The following is a 25514-nucleotide window of genomic DNA, read 5'->3' as shown; positions in this document are numbered from 1 at the left end:
TTCGTCACAGAGAGCGTATATTTTTGTGCAGTTAATACTGAATATACTAAACCAGAAGCTTCAGAAGTTCAGCATATACGTTCTTTCTTTGAAAACTAATCCTATCCTCTGCATTGCAGTTTGCAGTTAGAGGCTATGGAGGTTATGCTTTTTGTGAATTGCTGCTTATGAAACATAGGAGAATCTCTATATTTAAGTTTTTATTGGAGGCTCTTACTCTATTAAGAATATTTCAAAAGGCGTATGAAATTCACACACATTTACAACATATGTACCATTAGGCATTCCAGTCTCTCAGGAGTTTGCTATAAGATTTCTGTATTTTTGTTTGGAATTTTGGAATAATGAGATCTCTCTTCCATCATCCTCTCTGCTAGGAAACCTACTCCTGCTCCCCTTAAAAAGATGACTTCTGGTATGTGTCTTTTAAGTATAAAGTGAGAAGAAATGTAAGGGAGAAGAAAAACACAAAAGTTAACTCTAGAGGAAAGGTTTGCATATTTGTGAGCTCTTCAGGGATTATCTTTACCACGAAAAGGATTTATGTGTCAAACACTCAATTGAGAAGAAACCACCTAGATTCCTCCTCAATAGAGATGCCTGCCTGGCCCCTTTTGTCTGATTATTCTACTGAGCAAGCTCTTCTAAGGTGGTGTGCATGATATATATTCCCCCCACCCCATGTGTATTTTTATTTTAAACCAAGTTTTCAAAATTTCACCTGCTGAGATTTATCAGGACTTTTGTTAAGGTTTCCACAACTGTAACAATAGCATTTAGTATAAAACTGGCCTCATTCATTGAGAAAGGAGAAATACATTTCAGGAAACTGTTATTTGGAACCTATTTTATCACTTTCACTGAAGAGTATATTTTGGTGCGAAGTCTTGGACTCTGTCTGACTGGTTTAATTATTAAGAAATCGGAGAAGCTGCCGGAAGGCTGCTTTACCTAAAGAGAATTGTAACAGGCCTGCATGCATTTTGAAATTATAAAAACTTGTTTCACAGTGTGTGGCTTGACTGTGAATTTATTTTGTGTTTGTGGAATAATATAAATGCTTGGCTTAATATTTGGTTGGAGACCATTTTTTTAAACTTTTTCCATTTCATTGACTGAACTGTTCATTTTATTGTCTAACATGGTGGAATTTTCTCGTTTTTTTCCCCCAGTCACTGATAATTTCTGTGTTTTCAAGGCGTGTTTTCCTGATTCCAAACAATTCTGAAGTTTTTGTTTGAAAGTCATAAATCAAAGTCAGATAAAACTTGGAGGGCTAAGTAAGATCCTCTCAGAATATGTAGCAATAATCCTAAAAGGAATGAAGAGTCTCTTCAAAAATAGCAAAGTTGTATTTTCTTAAGGCAGATTAAATTCTGTCAGGCTGTTGACAGACACTTGCTTTGTTTTGTTTTTTAAATAAATTGCACTGAATTCTTAAACTGAACATAAAGTCACATTTCAAAGCAATAGCATGAGATTCTCAGGCTTGATCTTCACTGTCCCAGGGTGTATTTGTGTACAGGGCTGTGCTCATTTTAAAGGAATAAGAGCTTTTGTAAAATGCGGTGCGAAATTTGTAGTTTTAAATACTCAATTATTTTATCTCAAAACAGTAGCATGTGAATGATACCGACTTCTTTTTTTTTTTTCCTTTCTTTCTTTTTCTTTTTTTTCCCCCGGTGGTTGCAGCTGTTGTGTAGGTGCTTAGCTCTTTGAGTTTTATGCTTTGCTTGAGCTTATACTCCCTCTTCAGAGAAATTAAGGTAGTGCAGAAGAGTCTGCATTTTGTAGAATTTCAAGGTTGACAAAAGGATGTGAGTTTCAGTGAGAAGTACAGATTTCAATTCTGAAGGAATGTGCAAATTCATTTTTGAAAAGAACATTTTAAGAATTTTATTTAAGTCGCTTAGCGACAGCCCCTATTATCTGTCTAGTCTAACTTTGTCATCTGCGGAATTAATCATAAATACGCTCCTGAGGTTGAAACTTGATACATAAGTGATTCCTTCTAGAGTAATCAGAAGAGGACCTGTGCGTGTATTAAATGCCACTAAATTTATCTGGAGTATTCAGTGGAACAGAATAATAGGGGCATTTCTTAGTGAAGCCCCTTGGTAGCAAAGTGTAAAGAAATGTCTTGGTGTTGCCGCTGTGCATCAGCAGTGTTTTCAACGATAGTGATTAAAAGGCATTTCCTTTGTGAAACATGGACTCCTATTAGAAAGGCTTAGTGTTCTCAAAAAATGACCCCTGTGGTATATTCCTCACACACATACAAAAACTGTCACTGTTACCACTTGCTGTTACCATCTAGGGATTTTTTTTTTTTCCTGGAGAAAATGCCGTTTTGGAGCAATTACTTTGATATCATCCGAGAAAGAGCGCCTGTCTGCAGCAGCTTCATCATCCCCAGCCTATATCATTCTAAATATGCCTCCTGGATTATACTTATAATAATATTGTAATGGCTTTCATTCTACCGATTGGCAAAGTCTATCATTATATCATTAGCTGCCACGAGAAAGCAGTTTCAAGTAGGGTCGCTGATTCTTAGCGTTAACGTTTGCAAGTAACCCCGTTTGGGGAATTCACTCGTTTCACAGGTGCTCAGGTGTGTTAACCTAGGGTACAATAATATTTTCTGGCTTGCTCATTACGAAACAAACTTGAAGTACAAAATAATTCAATAATAAGCAGAGTATGAAAACTGGGGTTTTATTGTAGCAAAGTCTAATAACTTGAGATGTTAGCAGATGAGTAAAAAATAAAATTTGTCTAAGGGTACAGTGGTAGTCAACTCATTTCTCCAAACTACTGAAGCTGAAGTTTCAAAAGAATGTTCTTGGCCTGGCAATTAAGACCTGTTGATTCAGTTTGAAATTTTTAAGCCATTAAGCTAAATAGAAAATGAATCTGTTTCTGTAACTAGTGTACTGTTTGAACGTACTGTTATATAATAAAAAGGTACAAATTCTGCCATTTGATACTAAGGCATCTGCTTCACGAGTGAAATTTTATTACCAGAACCTGTGGGTTCCTCATATAGTGCCTTGATAGGAATTTTATTTTTAGATGTATACAGCGCATCGCCACACATATCATCTGGAGTTTAATTGATAGGGATGGGCAAGAGAAAATGGAATTAGGCATTTTTATTATGGGCAGATACAGCTGGAATTCTGAAATTCAAATCCCAGTAAGTCATTATTCTATAAACCATGCTATTTTGTTTTCCCTTTAATAAATTACACCAACAACCTAGCTGTTAAGTGGAACTCCATCATGACAAACTGGGAGCATCCAGGTGGGAGGGGAAGACAGCATTTTCAGAAGTTTTCATTCATTCATTCATTCATTCATTCATTCATTTCTTTCTTCTTTTATACTTATTCAAAGCATATTGTTCAGCTAACCTAAAAACCAGACACACCAAATGACATTGTGCATTTCCTCCTCTTCTGTGTACCCTTTATTTAAATCGTGAAGCTTCACAGCTAAGGTCCTTCCTGTTTAAGGAAGTTCTCAGTGTTGCATCACTTACATCCCCAGTTGGTGGGGATGGCCTTACATTTTAAAGAGCATAAAGTCTGGCCTTTTGAGAAGGTTGTGCATTCAAAGACCCAAATAACACACGCAGTGAAACACAGGGACCTCTTGTCCTTTAGGCTTATTTTAGAGATGCTGAGTCCCCTTACTCACCTTGAAATGGGTAAGGATCTTTTGCACATACATCTTTTTTTTTTTGTCCCATACAGGCTAAATTCACTGCCCTGCATGTTTCTTTCAAATATATTTCCGATGAATGACTATGGTAATAAAAGTGGTGTGGTGAGATGGAAATAACACTGCACTAGAATTAAAGAGATCTCTCTACTTAAATGTGTGGTATCCTCTATTTCCTCACATAGTGGCCCTAGTTGGGTCACACATCTATTTCATGGTCTACAAAGGAGGTATAAATAGCACCTTCTTCATGAGATGATGTTGATATACTAATAACAATAACAAACCTGAACATAGTATTTATTCTGTGCCAGGAACTGGGTACTTTGCATCTAATGAATCACTTACTCCTACAAAATCCTATGCGATGGGATGTCCTACTCTTTATTCATGGCTAAACAAACAGAGACACAGAGGGGTGATGACACTTGCCTGAGGTCACACAGCTAATAAATGGCAGAGCTGGTGTTGAGACCTGGGAAGTCTGTCTGCCAGGTTTCTGTGTCCTTAATCATGATGCCATGCTCCCCCTGGCTATTCAGAGTATTTGGTAGAACAAAAATCTCTACAATCTGATTGTTGTTTACTTAGCAAGTATTTGCCAACCTGGAATAAATTAAGTATTCAGAATGTTCATCTCACTGTAGAATGACCCTCAGTACCTCTAAGTGGTACACTGGTTTTTACGCACAGCTTCTGCTCAGCCAGATCCCTTAGAAAGTCTAGACCATTCAGTATAGCATTTCTGTAACAGAGACAGGATGATCTAGTGGTTAAGAGCATGGAATCTGATCATCTGGGTTTTTAGTTGGCTGTGCCACTTACTAGCTACGTGGCCTTGGGCACATGATGTAGTATCCTTGAATTATTTTCTGAAAAATGGGCAAAATATACATACCTCCTAAGGATACTGTGATAAATAAATAAAGGACAAAACATATATAATGTGCTCTGCATAATCCTGACACATTGTAAACATCTAAGAAATGATAACTTCTAAGGACAGTAATAAACCCCCTCAATGTTAGCATCAGCAAGAAGGTAAATACCTTTCTTCGGGCACTTGAGAAAAACTTCACCTGTAGTTTACTGGAGTAGTTGGGTACAGAGCAGAAACTAAGACCAGGGTCTCAACTGCATGTAGAAGAATTCTACATAATGGAGGTCGCTTGCCTTGTCTGAAACGATGAAATACCGCAAGCACTTTCTGTAGGTCTTTGTTCCTCGCAGTAGTGTCTCTATCAGGCCGAGACACCTAGTCAGCTGTTTGAATCATTCGACTTAGGCTCTGCAAAGTTTGCCTTGGAAGTATGTACTCCGTCTTTTTTTCTTTTGAAATGGGACATCAGGCCAAGATGACAGAGCTCCTCATAATATGATTCCCTCTGCCAGTAATTTGTTTATGCCGAAGTCAGCCCTGCCTCTAAGCGACAAGGAGATACAGGCTTTTTCTTTCATCTTCTACCAGTCTTACTCTGTAATTGGCCAGAAGCAGGTCAAGGAGCAGGGTAGGCCTAGGGTTTTTACTTCATCTGGCAAGACGAAGATGTGTTGAGCAGGTGGGACTGTGTGGCACTTTGTTTCTCTTCTAAAGTAAAACAGAGTTTGATTTGATTAGGACTGTTGAGGTAAATTTCAAACATTCAACAGGACTATTTATACAGATGTTTTAGGGTAAAGTCAAAGAATTGCTGGATTCTGGCCTTTGCCACATTGTCGTGTGTTTTTTTCTCAGTGCCGTTGCTGAATTCATAAAAGAAAATTTGTTTTTGCGTGTCAGCTGAGGGAAACTTAGAACGGTTTTTTACAAGGGCTGATTAGTGAACCCTTGAGTTTCAAGAAAAAAACATCTGCCAAAGAGGGTGGGGCAAAGAGAGCATGGTCTCCACCTTCCACCACGAATGATTCTTCCCAGCCAATTTTCATTTACAGAAAAACCAGGCAGCACATCAGACTCCTCGGGAAAGGTCCTTCTGGCCGGACCTCTTCCTCGCGTCCCGGAACGGGGACGGACGCTTCGGTTCACAGAGACAGACTCTTTCTCTGGGAAACCGGATCGATCCGATGGAGCCACCCCTCATTCGTAATCATTGCCACCTTGTGGATTACAAAGGATATTGGTTTCCATCAGACTTCCATTTCAATTTGGCTTTTTTATGGCAAATACACGTTGGCAGTGGATTGCTGTGTTCCTCACCAAAAGGCTCCTCGTTTGCTCAACAACACCTCACTTCTCCACTCACAGTTCATTTATGATTCTGATGAGAGTGTTTTTTCAGGAAACACACATTTCACTTTTTGACCTAGGAGCATCTGTTAGAATTTTTTTTTAATACTACTTTGGCATTCTGAAAGTGTTAATGTCTTTCATATCTGTTTAATGCTATTTAGGGATATTTATGATCACCTCTTGGTTACTCAGGGTAAAGTGTGTCGCAATTTTTTTTAAACAGACAGGAAAGCATTCACATGAGGAAACAGATTGCTTTAAACATGTGCTTCCTGTGACAGTAAAAAGAACAAATTAGATTTAACACTGTGTAATGAATGCATAAATGTGTACATTTAAGCTTTTAAAAGCTTTATGTTCAGTTCTGGTCACAACAAAAATTGAGTCACCTGTAAAAATTAAAGCTGCCTGGGTTGCTCTCAGATTCCTAAAATGCCCAGAAATTGAGATCCACACCTGATGATGCCGAATTGGAATCATAAAAAGAATGATATGTTAATGCTGGAGGGAACGAGAACGGTCCAGGGCACATGGAAAGGTTAAACCAGGTTAGAGTTTGATTCTATACACTCAGCAAAGAAATCAGAATGTTTCGGAGAACAGGGAGGCGAGTAGGATTTTACCACCATCTTCCTCTGTGTCTGGGAATCAAGGAAAAAATCCCATTCTTCTGAACCCCAAATATTCCTCTCTTTCATGAAAAAAAAAAAGGAAAAGAAAATCTGATGTTTACTTACTAGCGGCTGCTAAGATTTAATTACACAAGAAAAAGACTCCTTTTCTTATGTAATTCAGTTTGTGCTCATGTATGCTGGCTGGCAGGGAGTGAATAGAATATGAGTTAATATTTCCAGTTAGGCGCGAGTGCTGAATTGGAGGGCACGAATCCTCTCCCCATAAGAGTCTCTCCTCCTCCTCGCCATTTCTGTCTGAGCCCTGCGGATGGTGTGTTTCCTTCCCTTGTGCTTTCAAAGCTAAGGATTTGTGGCACGCTCCCCATCCCTCTGGCCAAGGAAGGCCAGGACAGAGTCCCTCAGGGGAGGGCACATAGTTTGGGGACATCTGACTCTCTCATATCACATACTGAGGTACTAATATCAAAACAGACTGCTTGTCGTTGCACGGTGGGGCAGTGCTTTTTTTGGCTGCCGTGGTCGAAATGAAATGGGCAAGCTGTAGTCCGCTTGGCATCAGATTGGGCTAAGGGAAGCTGGGAGATCAGAGTCAGACTGTGAATGCAAGTAACAGCCAATGGTTAACTTCCTTTTTGTGTGTCACTTGGCAGCAAGGAGACTGATGGTGATTTTCTTTTCTTTTCTTTTTCTTTCTTTCTTTCTTTCTTTTCCTTCTTTCTTTCTTTCTTTTTTTTTTTTTTTTTTAATGTGGGTAAGAGTTCAGTGCCCTGGGAAGAGCCGTGGACACTGTCACGGTGCTTCCTCACACAGTTGAGTTGCATTGATTTCTTGAGGCCAGTACAAGTGTTCCAAGCGCCAGCTCCCGGAACTGTATACAGGGCCGCTGGACTTCGGATGAGGAAGGTAATCAGATGAGAGGTGATCCACACAGAACCTCACTGCTGATCTCCAGGAAGTCTTAGGGAAATCAGACTCTTGCAGAAGGCAGCGGAGCCAAAGGATAATATATGCACTTGACTGGATACTCCCTTGTATGCAGACACCCAAAGATATTTTTAAAATGATCACTACCGCACATCCCTCGTCTCCCATCAAAGATTCAAATCAGTTTTGGGCTGTCTGGAAAATGCAGGGCTAAAATAGCCACATTGAATTCGGATGAAATTACCTTCTGCTTTTTGGGGAGGTTGTTGCTCTTGTGTTAGTCGAATTATTTTCTTTGAAGATTCGTTTGGAAGAGAGTTTGGGAGAATTTCTAGCCTCCCTCTAGAATTTCCTCCCATTTCTCTGTTTGCAAAGAGCTGTTCCCCAAAGGCGAAAAGAGCGAGTTGCCATCTTGAGGAGTGAATTGTATGTGTAGTGAGCACCAAATGGTCTCAAAGTTACCCCAGAATTTTCAATATCTCTAGTTGCTTCCAAATACTATTTATTCCCCTAACCGTTTGTGCAAGGTATCAGTAAGATGACCAACTTCTGACAACCCTAAAAGCAGGGAAGGAAGCTTAGAAATAGAATACCATTTGTCTGGTAATTAGAGTGTATCTCTTAAGAGTTCGAGAGAATTCTGATTAACCTTTCTGTTCCGACATTCTCACATAAAATTAGCACACCTTTTAAATTATTATCTAGTATTTAAACACATATTTTTGAGTCTTCTTAATGCAACAGGTTCTGGAGACACTAAAAGTGTGTTATAGGTTTCTAAAAAACTTCATTTTTCTTACATTTTAAATGTTCTGTTTGTGCAAAATTTCGAGAATCACCATAAGGGCTTCTTTGCATTTTTAATTTAGTAACTAACATATGAATAAATTTGCATATTAATTAGTTGCAGATTAAATCATGCATACATAATTGCCTCCTTACTGTGTTTAATGTTTGTCAAAATCTCCAGCCTGGTTTGATGGATGTCGTATGAAAGATTACAATTTGATGTACCCTTGGAAGTATTTACACCAATAATGCAAGATTCTTAATAGCAGAATTCTCTAGTTATATACAGTTACTAATAAACATGTAAGATAGGTACATGTCCCTTTGACTAAAATTTTTTCTTTGCACCAAATCATTTACTATTCATAATCATTAATGCATCTCCTAATTATACAGCATATGTCTGTTAACCCTTTCGTTGCTGGTCTTCAAATGGTAGCTTCTTTCTTTCCTTGCCCCCTAAAGAAAGCAAATTATTTGATAGTATTCTGAAATTACTGCGTTGCCTTTTACTTCTTTCTCTACTAGTGTGTGGACACACCTCATTTGCCACTTACTCTCACCTACAGTTGAGAATTACGTGATCACGTTGTATTTTCCAGTTAAAGATCAAGAGATGACCCATGCACACACACTTAGCTGATGGGCTTTCACTTTTACCAATGTTGAAAAGAATTCAGATATTTGAAATGCTTCCTATTAAATGGTAAATACACATGCACACATGCACAGTTTTTGGAAGGATAATCATAGGATAAGTAAAATTATTTAAATTATGTTTTACTCCATTTTGAATATGGTAATGCATTTAATGTTTTATCATAAAATATAGAATGGATTCTTTTTTTTTTTTTTTTTTTGGTACCAGGACTGAGATCTCTACAGAAACTGACTAGAGAATGGGTGTACTTGATTTGACAGAGTTAAAAAAATATGTATGCCAGTAAGTGTTCTTTTTAATTAATTCCTCAGGTATTTAATTTTTTTAAGTTTTATTTTACTCATGTACAGATAGACCAACTGGCATATTTTTTTTTTTTTACTATTTTGATGTCTAAGCTGCTTATCACACTGTATTACCCTGCATTAATGAGTATTCCTACTGTGCAAAATTCTATCAAAAATGATGGTGTGAATGTCATTTTTAATTGGAAGTTTATACAGTCAAATTTATAGTACACAACAAAAAATATGTACGTAATTCTGTTCCAAGCCTTTTTTAGGCAATTGATCTTTTTGGTTTAAGTATACATTTTTATCATCCTGACCTTAAATTTAGCTTGAGAATCCGGACAAATATTACTGAGTTTGAATTAATACCATTGTTGAGGGAAGAGGGAAACCAAGGCACAGGACAATTATAAAGCCTTTTAATTATGAGAGGAACAAATATAGAATCTATTTTCAGGAATCCCTCTTAAACATGAAAACTTGCTGACCAATTTTGCATGTTCCATAGAAGCCAAAATATCTGCTTTCTGTCTATTCTATTGTTGAATGCCTTGCATTTATATGCTTATTAAGGAGACAAAGGTTAAAATGAGTCCAAAGCATAAAGAGCTGCTTTCCTTTCTTTGATTCTTACATAGGAGAAATAATACCTCCTGCTCACCTACCCCAGGGTCGTTTTCTTCTAATCACAAAGCACAATGAACTATTTATTGATTTAGCAAAACATTCTTTTGCAACAGGCAATATAGCATTAAATTATTTAGCAATGAGAGAAATTAAATGAAAGCTGCAAAACTTACACAGGGAAGCAAACAGACCCAAAACATCTTATTTGTCCACAGCCATTGTGCCTAGGTAATTCAGGGCATATGGTATGTAAATGATGTTTGGAGACCCTTGCCAAATCTGCACACGGCGGGATAAATTAAGGACAGGTTTCCCTGGGTGTAAGTCCCACAATTGTGACCGGCACACTCCCTGCTTGGATGTGCTTGTTCCATTCTTGTGTTTTAGCAACAGCTTCACACAGCATTCAATGGTCAAACCTGGTCCTCAGCCTGCTTCAAAGACATTATTTTTAACTTGTGAGGATTGATTTTATAATTAAATTTAAAATACAGCACGAGTTTCTCTTCCCCTTACATTTGAAAAGTAAGGTCTGAATAATTCATCAGTATATATTTGGATATTACCCATTTAAATGGGTATCTTTGACAATGGAAATCAAGTGCCTCTCACCCACTGAAGAAAGGTATTACTAAGCAGTGACTTTTTTCTAGGTCAAGATTAAGATATTTGCTAGAACAGGAAGTGAATTATTTTGAACAATTAGTAATTTTAGTCCCAAATTAGCCCAGTCATAATTTATTAATTCAACTTTGTAACTCAAATTACTAGTATCACTTAATATTTGAATTATTATTTTCAAGTATCTGCTCTCACTTCTAGAAAGGTGAAATCACTATCTGCTTCTTCCATTTAAAACTTCTTTGAAATAGCTGCGAGGTTATGCTATTTCCTTTTTTCTGAAAGGAATTTCTTTTCTAAGCTGGGTGTTGTGGCCCATAGTTTTTGCTACTTTAAAGTCCATTTTGATTATCTTGGAACTGTATAATTGGAGATTTTGTTTAGAAATGTTGGCAGTTCCTTTCCTCCTATGATAATTCATCAGCAGATACCTAGGTAGTGCATTTGCATGAAGACTTAATTATGAATACAAGACTTAAACATGTTATTAATGCAAGTTATTTCAGGGCATTTTAAAGTATGTAGAGTATGGTTTAGGATGTTTTGTTGTTTTTACTATTAAAAATGCTTTTTTTTTTTACCAATAAAGCTGTTATTTTTGTAAGGATAATAATATGTTTCTTCTATAAAGTAGCAGTTTAGGCGCTGTTCCTACTATTACCATTTCATTTATGAAACACAGATAACATGCTAGTTACTGTATGAAGAATGAAATTAGGTTCAGTTCCTGTCCATTGCTGTGTAAGCTGGGTAAAATCAGGGGGAAAAATACCCCTGAGATCAACATAAGTCAATAATACTTGACACAGATTTAGCTTAAAAGTCATGCAAGTTGGTGGTGCGTCTGGAGGAGTTCATGTAATTATCATGTAGCCCGCAGTTGGTGAACTCAGGGTGAAGTTTTGAGCTGGTGATTCTGTGACCATCCCCTTGGTTCATTGAAACTACTTTGCACAGCTGTGCTCCCAACTCAACAACGGAGAGCAAAAACAATATTTGCTGGAAAATCAAGCTCAGTTGGCCTTCTAACTTTGCTGGGAACTTGCAGCCTTGAAAACAACAAAGGATAGATAATCACAATTGAGATTACAGAGTCCAGATTAAATGTATTACACAGGAGGGGTGTTGTGGCCCAAGTTTACCCGCACTGTGCTAAAACCGTGAATGCCCACGTGTTAAGCACTGTAGTCACTTACCAAAATTTTTGGTTTTAAATGTCATTGAACCACATTTAAACAAAGCACCTGTACTTCATTCAAAAAAATTAAGGTATATGGAGAGCTGTGGAGGTAAGCTGAGGGATTCTTTTATTTTTGCATATTTGGTGGGAGGCAAGAGCCATAGACAATAAAGACAAGCCATCTCAAGTATTAAAACAGTCTATTTTCATGTAATGTATGAATCAAAATGACTTAGCAGTTTTAATTTTTTTCTTTTAGAAAGAAAAGAATATAAAGAGAGAGATAAGTGAAATTTGCATCTCTACAGACAACTCTGCAGAGCAAATTTAAGATTCTGGCAATTTCCTTACTAACATCTGAAAATTGAGAATGTATAGGAATCTCAGACAGATCCTTAATTATTGCGTTGCTACCAGGAGTCTCTGTGATGGTATCAATAAGTTAGGAAACTTTTTTTAAGAAGGAATAAACGGGGGCTCCTGGGTGTCTCAGTCAGTTAAGCGTTGGACTTCGGCTCAGGTCATGATCTTGTGGTCCGTGCGTTCCAGCCCCACGTCAGGCTCTGTGCTGATAGCTCAGAGCCTGGACCCTGTTTCAGATTCTGTGTCTCTGTCTCCCTCTGCCTCTCCCCCCTGTTTTTTTCTCTCTCTCTCTCTTGAAAAAATAAAACATAAAAAAAATGTTTTTAAGTGATAAGCAACTAAACTGATAACTAACTTATTTTAGCATAATGCATTCAGACCAAATTTCTCCTTGGTAAAGAATATTGAAACTGTATTAATTGTTTGTATATACTTAGGAAATTTTAGGGAGACCTGATACATTAATCTTCTTTCATAAAAGATACGGCTTCTGCTTATCCCGATCTCAAGTATATTTCAAACCAGTCTTTATAAAATATTATAACCTTTCTTTTAGAAATCTGTGCAACATCAAGTATGTGTATCACAGAGGTAACTGGAGACAGAGAGTATAATTTCTATCATATTACCAAAAGGGGTCTATAGCTCTCCAAAGGTTAAGGAACCCTGATTTCAGCCAGAAGTTGCAGGAAGTGATTGATGATCCTACATCATCATATCCCCAGTCAGCGATGGATCAACACGAGGCTTAAGTATCAAAAAAATTCAGCAAATATTTATTGCACACCTACTAAGCGCCAGTATTCTCGGAAGGTACATAGCAGTGGACCAAATTCCTACCATTGTGAAGATTTACATGGCTGCAAGTAGTTGTTGAAGCAAGACCTCATTAAAAAAAAAATTTTTTTTAGCGTAGTTGACACACAATCCTTCATTAGTTTCAGGTGTACAACGTAGAGATAGAGACTTGACATCTCTATATGTTATGCTGTGCTCATCACAAGTGTAGCTACCATCTGTCATCATACAATGCTACTACAATATCATTGACTGTATTCCCTAAGCAAAAGTTCACTTTATAATGCTCCACAGGGTCCCAACACCACGATCCACCTTGTGAACTAATAAATACAGAGGCTATGCTTCTTAAAAGCCCAACAATTGATGTAATCCCACAGTCCATGATAGCAATATAATAGACAATAGATAAAATCAACCACAGAATCTAGTGTAATCGTCAGTAAGGTTTTTTGTCATCGGCCTATTTTTTGCTAGCAGTGAAACAAAATGACATCTCTTTAAAAAGGTTTTTATTTCTCTAGTCCTTAAAATCAAGTTAAATGGAATGTTTTGGGAAGGACAAAAGAAAAAGTTAAATACGTGGAAATGGCATGGAAAGCACCTGCCTGTTTGTTTCATGTTCCTCCACATCGTTAGGAAATGATGCTTGGCCATAGGAGAATCTGTTGTCCCTCTAATAAAATGTTATGAAATTGAATTTTGAAAGGAAACTATAGATTGAATAAGTAGGGTGGCTTCACCAAGGGAAATTAAAGACTACAGAAAACAAACAGGAGTCTGCATCACACATACACTAACCAGCAGAACAGTATCACTTCTCAAAAGTGACAGTGCAGGCATGTATCCATTTTTATATCTCTGGCACATTGTTGGCACTATTAATTATTCCATTGAGAAAATAGCCGCTCTATACAGAAGAAAGGAAGATAAATGAGTTCCTCCAAGCCCCCTTCTGTGAAGTGTAAGTGTAAATGAATATGCTCTCTGCCAGCCCAACGAATAAAACTCGGTCCGTCCCTCATCTTCAGCCGTTTATGATCCAAGTGAGGGAAAGGCCAGACTCACAAAACCAAAAATAACCATTAGAAAATGTAAAAATTTAGGGGAGCAATTTATCATAACTACGTGTATGTCCATGTTTTATCAGTAAAAAGTAAGTGTAGCTCTATTTGAAATGTTTGTCTAATGATATGCTCATTTCTCCATTTCATGAAGGCTTGACTTATTCTCAGATTGAACTTAGGGCTAACTATAATGTCTTTGACAATTCTGGACTTGATGATTTCTGTCATTGGGGAAATGAAGGAAATAAATCCCTTTTTGTTCCTCATTCAGTCAAAGAGCAAAACGTGATTTAGGTCTTATTAGGTATGTATTATGTTGTTAGAGGGTGGGGCAGAGAAAGTTAAATCTTGATCTCTACTCTTTATAAATGTATATTGTTTAGGGGCAATAAAGTAGGTGCATGATGTATTTGGCAACAATTTATGGCATTAAACTTTGTTGGAGAATCCAGAGGATCTAGAATGGTCCTTATCTAGAAGTGACTACAGAACTTGATGTCATTCTGTTTCAGAGAGTTGCCGATCTGGCAGATTAAGACAGAGGCCACAGAATCGCAACTGAACTTCTGTCTAGCAGCTTCTGTGTATATTTTCCCTAGAGTTGAGCTTTTTTTTTACTAAACTGCAGAAACAATTTTTGATTGTCTTTGTGTTTTCAGAGATCGATTGTCCAGAGATGTATCTCATAAACCGTCGATCGCAGAATTTCAAACTTGGGAAAAAACCCCGTCATGATCACAATTTAACAGTTATTTATTTGCAATGTATTTATTTAAAAAGAAACTGAGATTTAGATAAAGCCAGAACTCACTCAGGCTTAGAGAGCTAGATAGAAATTACGCCAGAACTCAAACCACCAACTTGGTTCCTGGCCTCCACATTCTACTCCTTTCTCTAACAAGTACAAGGGAGCAGGTGATGGGGATGGAAGTCTCATCCCCAAATATGTGGTTGGAGAATCAGAAACTAGCTCTTTTGGAAGTCATTAAAAAAAAGAGTATTTAATTTTTTAAGTTTACTTTTCAATGTTTAATAGTTATTGATCATGAAGTATGGTCACTTGTTTAATAATTGTACTAATAATGACTCAGTACAGAAATGCTTAACTCTGAGAAAACCTTACACACACAGTAATTTTAAGTGTGCCTATTTTACTTTTTTTTCAAAAAGTATGATAAATTGATCAGAGATCAACACTGCTGGCAAGTTCCAAGGACATGGCCCATGTACAAAATGGGTATGGCTTGAGTAGTTTCCCTTGCACATGACTCATTTTTCACATGGTAGCATGAAGTAAGTAGGTCCCACATGAAGAACATGGCTTGCAGGCTCTGAACAGATGTTAGGGAACATGTCACATTCTGCAGTAAAGGAAAAGCTCCGACTGGGGGTAAGGGTGGGAGAGTCGACTCCCTTGGAATTTGGTCTCCTATTAAGTAGCATTTACGTCGTTTTAGGTTCAGCATGCGTTTGATAATCTTGTTCGAAGAAGGCGAAATGCTGACTGACATTTTGGGAAACAAATAGAGGCAAATTCATGCTTCTGGTTTGTAAGCACCATAATTTGGCAATTTAGCACTGTTAACAATAATTCTAGTTATGATTATGAAGACATCCTTTTAAATCAGTTTTTACCAAACGATGAATGAGTGGAAATAAGACTATTACTGCCATATGACTTTGGGGAAGTCTTCACCTATTCCTGATATGGTTGTCCTATGTTAGAAGCCAAAATTTAGCAATATCAAATTTTTTGCCAAACATTTCTAATTTTAATACTGTTTGTGTCAAGGAGAGCCTATGAGTTTATTTCCATTTTATCTAGTAGAAACCCCAAATTGTCCTTAATTGCATCTTCTCCCTTTTAAAACTTCTTTGAAAATGTCTTTGGGCTTGCCCATGGGATTTGCCAGAAGCTCTTTTCTCTTACCAGATGTGGGTACAAAACTTGTCTCACCTGTCCCATCATGGTCATCTCTGTGTTTGCATGTGGAGGAAATATTTAAGTGCTTATGATTAACAGAACAAAGAGATCGTTTATTTTTTAAAACTCAGTAGCTAAAATTCAAGGTCATACTGAGTTAAAGAGCACAACAGCTAGGTCAGGAATGGACTTAAGCTTTAGGCTGTGGACTGACCTTGAGGGAACTTGAATCTGCTACTCCTTTCCCTTTGAAATAACCGTAATTCTTGCTCGAAGTGGCTGGTTTCCAGTTACACAAGAGGGTATTTTGGGCAAAACCTTTATAAAACAGGCACGTGAAATAGGCACTTCAGTAACGGATGTGCATAGGATGCTAATTCTTGTATGGTCACTCACTTCCACTTTAAAACTTACTGTTTTTATTCTCTTTACCTACTCTTTTTTATTTTGCGTGTTTATCAGGGATAGCCATTAAAGTATTTGAAAATTGCTTGTTCTCTGCCCAGCAATTCGTTGTTCTACTTGTTGGACGATGTCAAACAATTAAATGTAATCAACAGTTTAGAACCTCAGGAAATTGTTAGAATTTCCACCCCAAAGAGGGTTGACAAACCCTAGACAATTATTCTATTTAGAATGGAAATGGTTTTCATTGTGATATCACATTTCCCTCTGATCATTGAGCAATGCATTGGGAAGCCCAGTATTTATTCGCAAATTTTCAAAAATTGTGTACATCCTGTGCCCGGATTCCAATCTGCTTCATCAGTCCATTTTGTCAAAAGTTTCTCAAATGGAATCCTTCATTCGGACAAACAAACATACCCAGGATTTCCCCCCTTTAACTTTTTGGGAATTCATTTTTACACGTGCATCAATGCGACGGAAAAAACAGTTGCGTCTTATTTCATCTGCTTCAGGTGATTGTGGTAAGCTGCTATAGCTCTCTTCATCTGGGAAGTGCTGCCATCTGAGTCAACTTCCTCCGTCTCTGTTTTTATATTGTCCAGGGTGATGCTTCCTCATTGCACCAAAATAGAAATGGTTTGTTTTTGTATCAAACTTGGAGACTGGCTATGGATTACACTGGGTTAGGGTAAAGGAATTTTTTTTTTCAAGAACATTCCACTTATCTCAAGGGAAAGAGATTGATGTACTAGAGACAAATGAGAAGCATTAATGATTTTTATTCCCTTAACTAAAACACCTCCTTTAGTCGCCAGAAGTATCACTTGTACTATCTTTTTTTTCTAATTTCATTTAATATTTCAGAGATTTGGTAGAACAAATGTGTAACTTTTGCAAGTATGGGTCTTTGCGTGAAATTGAGGAAGGAAGAAGTGAACTTCAGGTGGAGTCAAGCATGTAGTTTCCATTGTAATTAAACCCCAAAATCTATATATCCTGGTCTTGCAACTTACTATTTCACTTCACCACATCACACATGTTCCCCAGTCTGCAGGCTAATTCCATTTTATAAATTTGGCTTGTTGAATTTCATAGATCTGATATTCATGTGGGTAATGGCATACTCATTGTATTCTTCACCACAGAAATGAGAAAATGTGCGAAAGAGTGGGGAAATGAGTCTAACTAGAGCTAACTGGAGACAAGAATTTGGGAACTTGGTTTTTACGTTTATTTAGCATGCTGTTGTTTGTCACCAAAACAATATTATGTCTGTGTGAGGTTTTATAATACTGTTTAAAGCAAGATAAGAAACCGTCTCTTTCTTCTGAAGAGAAATACTGCCACAGAAAGGTAGAAGTCAAATATTTACGGAACAAAAGTCTGGTTAAAATAGCCCACATTGCTGACCTTAGTAATCAATGTGAATTACATTATAATCAATATGACTACAAGCTATCTGACCAGCCAGGAAGAAAATAAATATTTGGTCATGTGACAAACCATTTGGATGTCTGCATGTGAACCCAAGCCGTATAAAAGTATCCAATTCAAGATAACAATACAAAGTCACTGATAAAGCCACAAATAGAAATTAGATTTCACAGTCTCAGCTGATAATTTGATACCTTTCTGTGATAAAAAGGTCTTCCAAACTAAACTTGTCTATATTTGAACCGTACAAATACTTAAAACTATTGTACCTGATAATACGTAAATGCTGCCAAGAGAGTAAGTTTACGCCACTGAGAAGATGCAGGTGGTTTGTGCTTTATCTCAGTTCTTCATGTAGTATGGATTTACTTCAGATAAATATTTTTATATTCGTCTGACAAGTATATTTATCTGAGGCAAGTATTTCCCCCAAATGAACGTGCGTTTTGAAAAAAAGTTTAAGGTAATTAGGATTCCAGTTGAGGAAAATCATTAACAAAAAATAGCTTACTCGCTTACTAAGAAAACATATTTTACATTCGAAAGATCTCAATACAAAGAAATGTAAGAATATACATGCAAGAAGTTTGTTGGTGTTCACTGCTAGATTGCAGGGCTGTGTCAAGTCACAGATATCAGGAAAAATTATTTTTAACTGTGTGTGTGTGTGTCTGTGTGTCTGTATCCTCCTTTGGATAATTAAATCTTTTACGAAAGTGTACTCGTACCTACTAAGGATTTCTGTCATTGCAGTTTGAGGTGGATCTTCGACATCAACCCCTCCTTAGGTCTAAGCGATCACCATTTATTAAAATTTGTTAAAATTAGCAATCCATGTATATGCATTCACTAACTAAACACTAACATTTTTTACCTTATGAATTAAATTTCTTCTTTCTAGTGACGTCTACTAGAGAGCAGAAAAATCCAATTGTTCAGCATCTGAATAAATCAAACTCAGTAATAACTCTTTTTTCAGCGGATAAGGGTAGCTTAGATAACCTCCTTTCCCTGACTTGACAAATTTTACCATTCATTTATGTGTAAATATGAGGACATAGATTTTGATCCTAAAGCATCAACAGAAATAGATTTTCAAGTATCTAAGTGTACATACGGGCTTCCCACGTCAAGTGTGGCAGGCAATCCACAAGGCTTTGTGATTTGATATCTTTGCTTAATGGTGAAGAATATAGCATGGTTCTGTCATTTCGAATCTTTCTCCACTTCAGTAGGCATGTGTTACCTACGTCTGTTTTGGGTGGAGATCATTTTCCTACTGTTCTGTAAGGCACCCTTCTTGTCTGGAGGAAACAACAGAGGAGGAACCAGGAAGAGCCCTCTCATTCCTAACATGTCAATGATATGCTGAACTAGGTGCCCTTTCATCTACGCTTCTCAAAAGAAGCGCTGGTGTTAAAATGAGAGAACTAAAACCCAGATTTGTGATACGACTTGGCCACCATCACACCGTGACCAGGTGTTAAGGTTGTGATTCTCAGACAGCTATGTCTGACCCTCACATTTAAGCCCTTGGGATTTTAGATCTTTGCTCACATCCTGATCCCACTGCCTTAGGAGTTTTGTGATCTATGAAATGTCACGTAAGGTTCTTTGTGCCTTAATTTTCTATCTTTAAAGTAGGAATGATAATACCTGTCGCAGAGTACTGGTTATGAAGATTAACTGTAGGCAGTGGTATGTTCTTTAAATTGTATATCACTCTACATGTATTATTTAACTGTTTTATTACCAAAATTTTTGATGGGGTAGATATTTACCTAAGGTGGTTATTTAATTTATAGGTGTGCTCGTTCCCATTATGTTAGGTAATCACTATATATTGATGACTATTACTATTTTCCTTGGGGTATAATGTTTAGCTAAATTCAGCTGTGCTGGGCAAAAGGGAACAGCATTGTAGAAGTAAGCAAGTATTGTGTGAGAAAAAGGAAAGTTTAGGTGTTCAGTGACTTGAACAGAAACATGGAGTTATTCCCATACTATCAAGTTATACCCTGGAGGGAAACGACACTCCCTTCAAATGACCATCATTCATTCCTCCTCCATCCACTCAACTCATTTATTGAGCACCTGCCTTATTTTGGGTGATGTACAAGGTCTTATGAGTTTGTGTGTGTGTGTGTGTGTGTGTGTGTGTGTGTGTGTTTATTAGGTTTATTTGGACTTTTCAGGAACTGCATAATACAGTCATTAATCAGGAAAAAAAAAGATAGAATTTAATGAGATCTGTGATTGAGAGGGAATAATAGTTCAGTTCCTTACCATGTGACAGTTTGTTGTCTGTTGAATATATGTGTGATTGTCCCTGCTTCACAATGAAAACATTAGTCATTAGTCATATCTTTCCATGTTATTCAAGGGCACAGGCCCCATCTCCTCAACCATGTGGTCAGGTCTCTGAGAGCAAGAAGAGTGTTGTATGTGTCAGTACAACTCAATACAAAGTTGGGAATTGTTAAACGATTGTTTGTGAAATGATTGAATGAATACAAAAATCCAAGGCCCTTCACTCAAGTGGTATAGAACTTGTTCTTTAATGTGGCCATTCATTCCTTCATTCATGTGTTCATTCAGCAAGTTTTATTGAATGTCCACCTTGTAGGTGATACTGGGCACACGCATTGGGGATTTCTGGTCCGATAGCCCCCAAATTTCTTATGACAACTCTAGATATGTGTCCCCAGTTCTCCTTTACCTCAAATGTATCTGTCAAGGACTTTTAGGAAAGTGATGAAAGAACTGTAAACTTCAAGTTATAGAAGAAGGTCAGAATAATGTGGATGTATTTTAAGTGGTCAGTACTTCTAAACGATAGTTTTACTGGTAAGAATTTTTTCCCCCAAGAATGGCAGATGCTGCCTACCCCTAGTGTCCTCAGTGATGTTTTCAGCTGACCACCAGGGAGAGTGGTGGCTCACTCTTGTGTGGCTAACTTCCATTCCCTATCATTTCAGTGATAACAAGGGACTCCTGGCCTGTTAGGTAACTTGCCTAAGTATACGCTGATGAAGCAAACAGACCAGGTCAGTGTCCCTTAAAAATTGGCTGCTCTGATTGAGACTTCTTTTAAAATTATTATGAAACACACAGATTCATGCATATAGCTTCAGTTGTTCTTAAACTTCTGTGCTAACTCCCCACGCATCACACTAAAAATTTATCATGGGTGATATTTCTGTCACAAAGGAAACTTCAAAGTCTGAATTCGCAGAAATGTCTCAGTTGACAAGCCACTGACTTGAGTTCTGTGATTGAAATGTACTCCAAGGTCAACAAACCAAAACCTGAACATCAGTGGATGATAATACCTTCAGTGTCTCGATGGTTATAACACAAAGAATACCTTTCAAAGGAGTGTATCTTTATTAATCATTGCAAATTTATTTTATGAAATACTTCAGGCTCTTTTTCATTAGCTAATGAAGCCCAGAAGCTTAATGTTCTAGTACCATTTTAATTTTTTGAGTCCCATGTGCTGATTTGTCGGGGTTTAAAAATTTCTTTCACCTTATCAGATTAAAAACATTTATTCATGCACATGTTAACAATGTATTTAAAAGCAACGAAAGCTTCAATATTTAAAATATTAATTGTTGCTCATTAAAGTATGAAAATTTTATTTATACTTACATAATTAATAAAAAGGCATTTTATATGTTTGCAAGATGAGGCACTTAATGTAGATGAGGCAGAATGGTTATTTATCAAAATAGTTCAGAAATCTTCCTAGCGGTCCATCTATGAGAAAGTTAGACAGGATCTAGACACAACCTTCTAAATAAGGGGTTTCTATAAGAAACAACAAAGGAACAGCAACAATAACCCCCTCCCCCCAACTTATCTCTCTTTAAATTCCAGCCTCTTTTCTAAGCCCTGGTTTTTACATACTCTCCTTTAGTAGGTGAGTACCCTGGCCTTATGTATGAAACACTGAGGGTGGTTTAAAGGTTACAAATGTGATCCTGTCAGATTGACAACTAACTGTTCTAATGAGGAAAAAATCCTCAAAGCATGAAATTTGAATGAAATGTGTGATTATAATTCAAGTACTGTTTACACAAACCTCTGGGGACCCTCGGAATAAATGCAGAGCAAGTGAGTTAGACAAACCTCTGGGCCTTCGCTATATGTGTGTCTGTGTGTGTGTGCGGTGTGTGTGTGTGTGTGTGTGTGTGTGTGTGTGTGTGTTTATTTTAGAGTGTGGGAGAAACTTTGCACCATGAAGCCAAGGCTTTGCTCTTCAGAACCAACACCACAGTCCCCCCTTGTTTATGAATACTGTATGTGTTTTGTTACCATGTTGAATTGTAAGGAAATAGGTGCTTTGAATTATTAAAGTTGATTCTTGAGAATAGATGTATGCTCGGGTGGCATTTGCTTCGGCATATGCAAATGATTTAGTTTCATTTGGGATCAATTCCCAGAGGCCCTCCTTTCCTGGGATGCTCTGAATTTGGCAAGCTCAAGTCAGCCCGTCTCTTCTCCCCCCTCCCCCTCCCCTTTCTTTCTTTCCTTTTTGTTTTTTGTTCCTTCCCCCCCCCTTTTTGTTGTGTGATATAATATTTAAAAACAAAACAAATAAATATATACACTTGGTTGTTAGAAACGTTGTGATCTAGAAAAGATTCTATTGTTCAGTTGTAATCAAAGGTGGAGGAAGATTTTCGCCTTAATCACACTTAAAGTTTAGCAAAACCGTACAAACGTGGAATGTTTGTTAAAATATTCATACAGACTAGGGCTCCTTGGATGATGCAAAATTCTGAAAGTGTGGTGTCAGAGGTGCCTTTTTAGGAACTGACAGCTGTAAGTCATTCGGAGGTTCGGATGTACCAATAAACTCTTGCTTTAGAACCCAGAAACCAAATAGCGTTAAGTGGGTGGTAGATGATCCAAAGGTACAGCGAAAGCACCAAACTCCAAACTGAGAAGGTGGCCGTGAGGGGTGCCCAGGCGCAGCGAAGGGAGCGTCGTCCCCTTATTATTATGCCGGCTGGCCTCTGGACACGCGGCGGTCTGCGGCATGGCGAGGTGAAGTTCACGGGCGGCCCCCCTGCCCACCGGTTCCGGGGAAGCGGAGGGTTCGCAGAGCCCTGGGCGGGCCGCACTGTTACTCTGTTTCATTCCGCAACCCAGTTTTGTAGGTTGTTGACCAAGCAGTCAGAAAACACTGCCCCCTCTCTCCTTCTGAGCGAGGTCAGAGACGTGGTGGGTTGTGTGTGTGTGTGTGTGTGTGTGTGTGTGTGTGTGTGTGTTTCCCTCTCTCCCCTTTCCCTCCCCTTTCTCCGAGTCGAGTTCTCAGGCAGCTGCGTACAATGCTGGGAGCTAGCCAGCAGCAGAGACAGATGGCAGAGTTATTAGATGTGCATCATACGATTCCCTTCCTGCCACTCGCTTTTTAATCAAATTAAAACAAAAAAGAAAGAGAGGGAGAGAGAGAGAGGGGGAGTCAATTAACTGCATTTGTATTCTGCTCAATAATGGACCCTGTTCCACTTTTACCCTAAGGCAGTTGAGTGGAAATTTTAGAGAAGAAAAGGGTGCCTAGAACAAAACAAAACAAAAAAAAAACCAAAAAGAGAGAGAGAGAGAGAGAAAGAAAAGAAAAAGAAAGAAAAGAGAGGAAAAAAGAAAAGAAAAAGAAAGAAAAGAAGGGGGGGAGTGAAGACTGCAGAAATTTGTAAGAATCGGCATTATTGAAGGAACTGATAAAAACCCCTCGGAAAAGTTGAATCGATCCCGCGTATGCATTAGGATTGAGAGCTCCATCAGGGCCGGGCTGCCTTCCAGCTCCGCTGCGCAAACTTGAGCGTCTGACAGCAGCGCGGCGGCCTCCCCCGCCCGCCAGGAATGGTCTCTTCCTGCTTTGCATATTCACCACGCTTGGCCCGGCCATATGGGAAAATGCAACTGAAGGAATTGTTGTGAAAAAAGGGACAGCGAGTTTGAAATAAAAGTTGTTAGAGTGGTACTGAGGAGAAAAAAGATTCCGAGACCATGTACTGCGCATACACAATCCCGGGCATGGGCGGCAACTCTTTGATGTACTACTATAATGGGAAAGCGGTAAGCGGACGCGGGCTGCGAGGGGGATTTTTGACAAGTTTTATTGTCGCAGGGATGAGCATCCTAGGCAGTGATCATTGTTTGCAAAGTTGTGCAGGACTGCTGCACCTTCCTTGGTGCCATGAAATAGTTATCATTTGCCAATCTTAGGATATTATGGTTGCCTTTTCTTTTGAAAAAAAATTCCCCCCCCCCTCCCCTCCAGAGCAGAAAAATAGGTGGTTTCAGAGCTTTAGAAAGTGGATCCCAGGGCGAAAGTTTGCAGTCAGGTAAAGTTGGAAGGTGGTAAGATGGGGGGAAAAAGACTTTTGGAAAATTCTTGTTGCTTCCAAATGACTGTTTGAAAGGAAAAGCAGATATGAGGAGCAGAATTGAGACAGCCCAAGTTAGGCTGAGAAGAAATGTGGGGTAAGTTTCTCCCTGGACTGAGGTTTTGTGATATCTAGTCTTACTAAGTTGAAAGCTAAAGTGAAGTGGATTCAGTGGAGAGAATCTGAAAGGTTAAAAAAGAGCAAAGACATAGAACTGAGACATCTAAGAAGTAGGTTATATAAGTTTAATATTTTAAAACCAAAAAAAACCATTCATGCACATAGCAATATTGTTGTAAGTTATTTGTGTTGTGTGGCTTCTTTACTCAATTTTCCCCCTTCAACAGAAACGCTTTATTTAAAAAAAAAAAAAGTGTCTGGTATTTTGTGCATAACCCCAGCAGAAGGTTTATACTTGCCATCTGGAGGTTTATTTTTTTTTTTTCCTTCGGCTGGGTCCTCTGAAGGAAAAGGATTTCAATATTTTCAAATCGGTATGTGGGGCTCTCCGGAAGATTTGTTGGGGGGTAGAGAGAGAAATTTATTATTTTAAAATAGAAAAAGAAGATTGAGGGAGGAGTGAAAAGCAGCCATTTACAAACTGCTCTCTGTGTACTTTGAACTTCCATTTGGATTGATCTTAATCAGAGTGTGATAGTTGGGCCAAAAGGGACCGATCAGAGCTTTCACGAAGGCCCAATTCAGCTGTAGCGATTGGCGCAAACGAATTAAAACATGTGTATGTGACGGTGTATGCATGAGTCTATATACTTCCCTGTGTATGCATAATGGTTCTATCTAGCTGAGCGTATACTGGAATGCACACACATACACGAATGTTTCAAGGTGCAGTATGGTTTAGGAAGATTAATAATTTCATTCAAGAAACCAGTTTTATGAATGGGCCACTGCTGAAATAATATCGTTTACTTTTATTTCTTGGTCACTTAAAAGTGTGAGCAAATTGTCAAAAGTTTATAAAACTATCCAGTTTTTATCTTTTTGTTTGTTTGTTTAAAGAGAACATAGTGTGTAATTAGAAGAACAGTTAAGTGTGGTAAGGGAAATATAACTTTAAAACAAATGGCTTATGTTGTGAACTGATCCAGTAAAGTGGTTAAATTTGTAAACATAAATATTAGGATTATGTAACTTCCTTTTTTTAAACAAGTGCCTAATTTGCACTTGGTAGTTACTCATGTATAGTTCTTAAGACTTTTGCCTATTATCTTTTTGACATTCCCATACATAACATATTTAGCCAGTACCTTTAATTTTAAAGCACTTCTAATGAAAATTTTGTGAATGATGCTATCATAGCAAGAAAAAGTGTCTCAGAAGCAATAAAATAGCTGCAGGGACTATATGATCCTAATGCAGTGTAAGAGAATTACAATGAATATAAGTTTCTGAGGTTTTTATCTTTAGGAATTACC

At 37.9% G+C, this 25514-nt stretch overlaps 1 protein-coding gene across 37 annotated transcripts in view; it reads left to right on the top strand.

Moving 5' to 3' along the window:
- TCF4 (transcription factor 4) overlaps positions 1-25514 on the top strand; it is a 355693-nt gene that overhangs the window by 233771 nt on the left and 96408 nt on the right. For 2 of the 37 annotated variants that reach the window (XM_015079146.3, XM_015079123.3), the window contains exon 1: positions 9171-23767. The exons of 33 other annotated variants lie outside the window; for them this stretch is intronic. In XM_015079146.3, coding sequence (XP_014934632.1) covers positions 23699-23767 — 69 coding nt within the window. In that variant the 5' untranslated portion in view covers positions 9171-23698. Of the gene's footprint in view, positions 1-9168; positions 23768-25514 lie in introns of those variants that run through there. 2 more of the 37 variants (XM_027069036.2, XM_015079116.3) reach the window with 2 other exon arrangements.

This window comes from Acinonyx jubatus, chromosome D3 (genome assembly GCF_027475565.1).
Source record: "Acinonyx jubatus isolate Ajub_Pintada_27869175 chromosome D3, VMU_Ajub_asm_v1.0, whole genome shotgun sequence".
Taxonomy (NCBI): Eukaryota; Metazoa; Chordata; class Mammalia; order Carnivora; family Felidae; genus Acinonyx; species Acinonyx jubatus.
The sequence above is the reverse complement of the archived record's forward strand: the minus strand, read 5'-3'. Positions and strand labels throughout refer to the sequence as shown.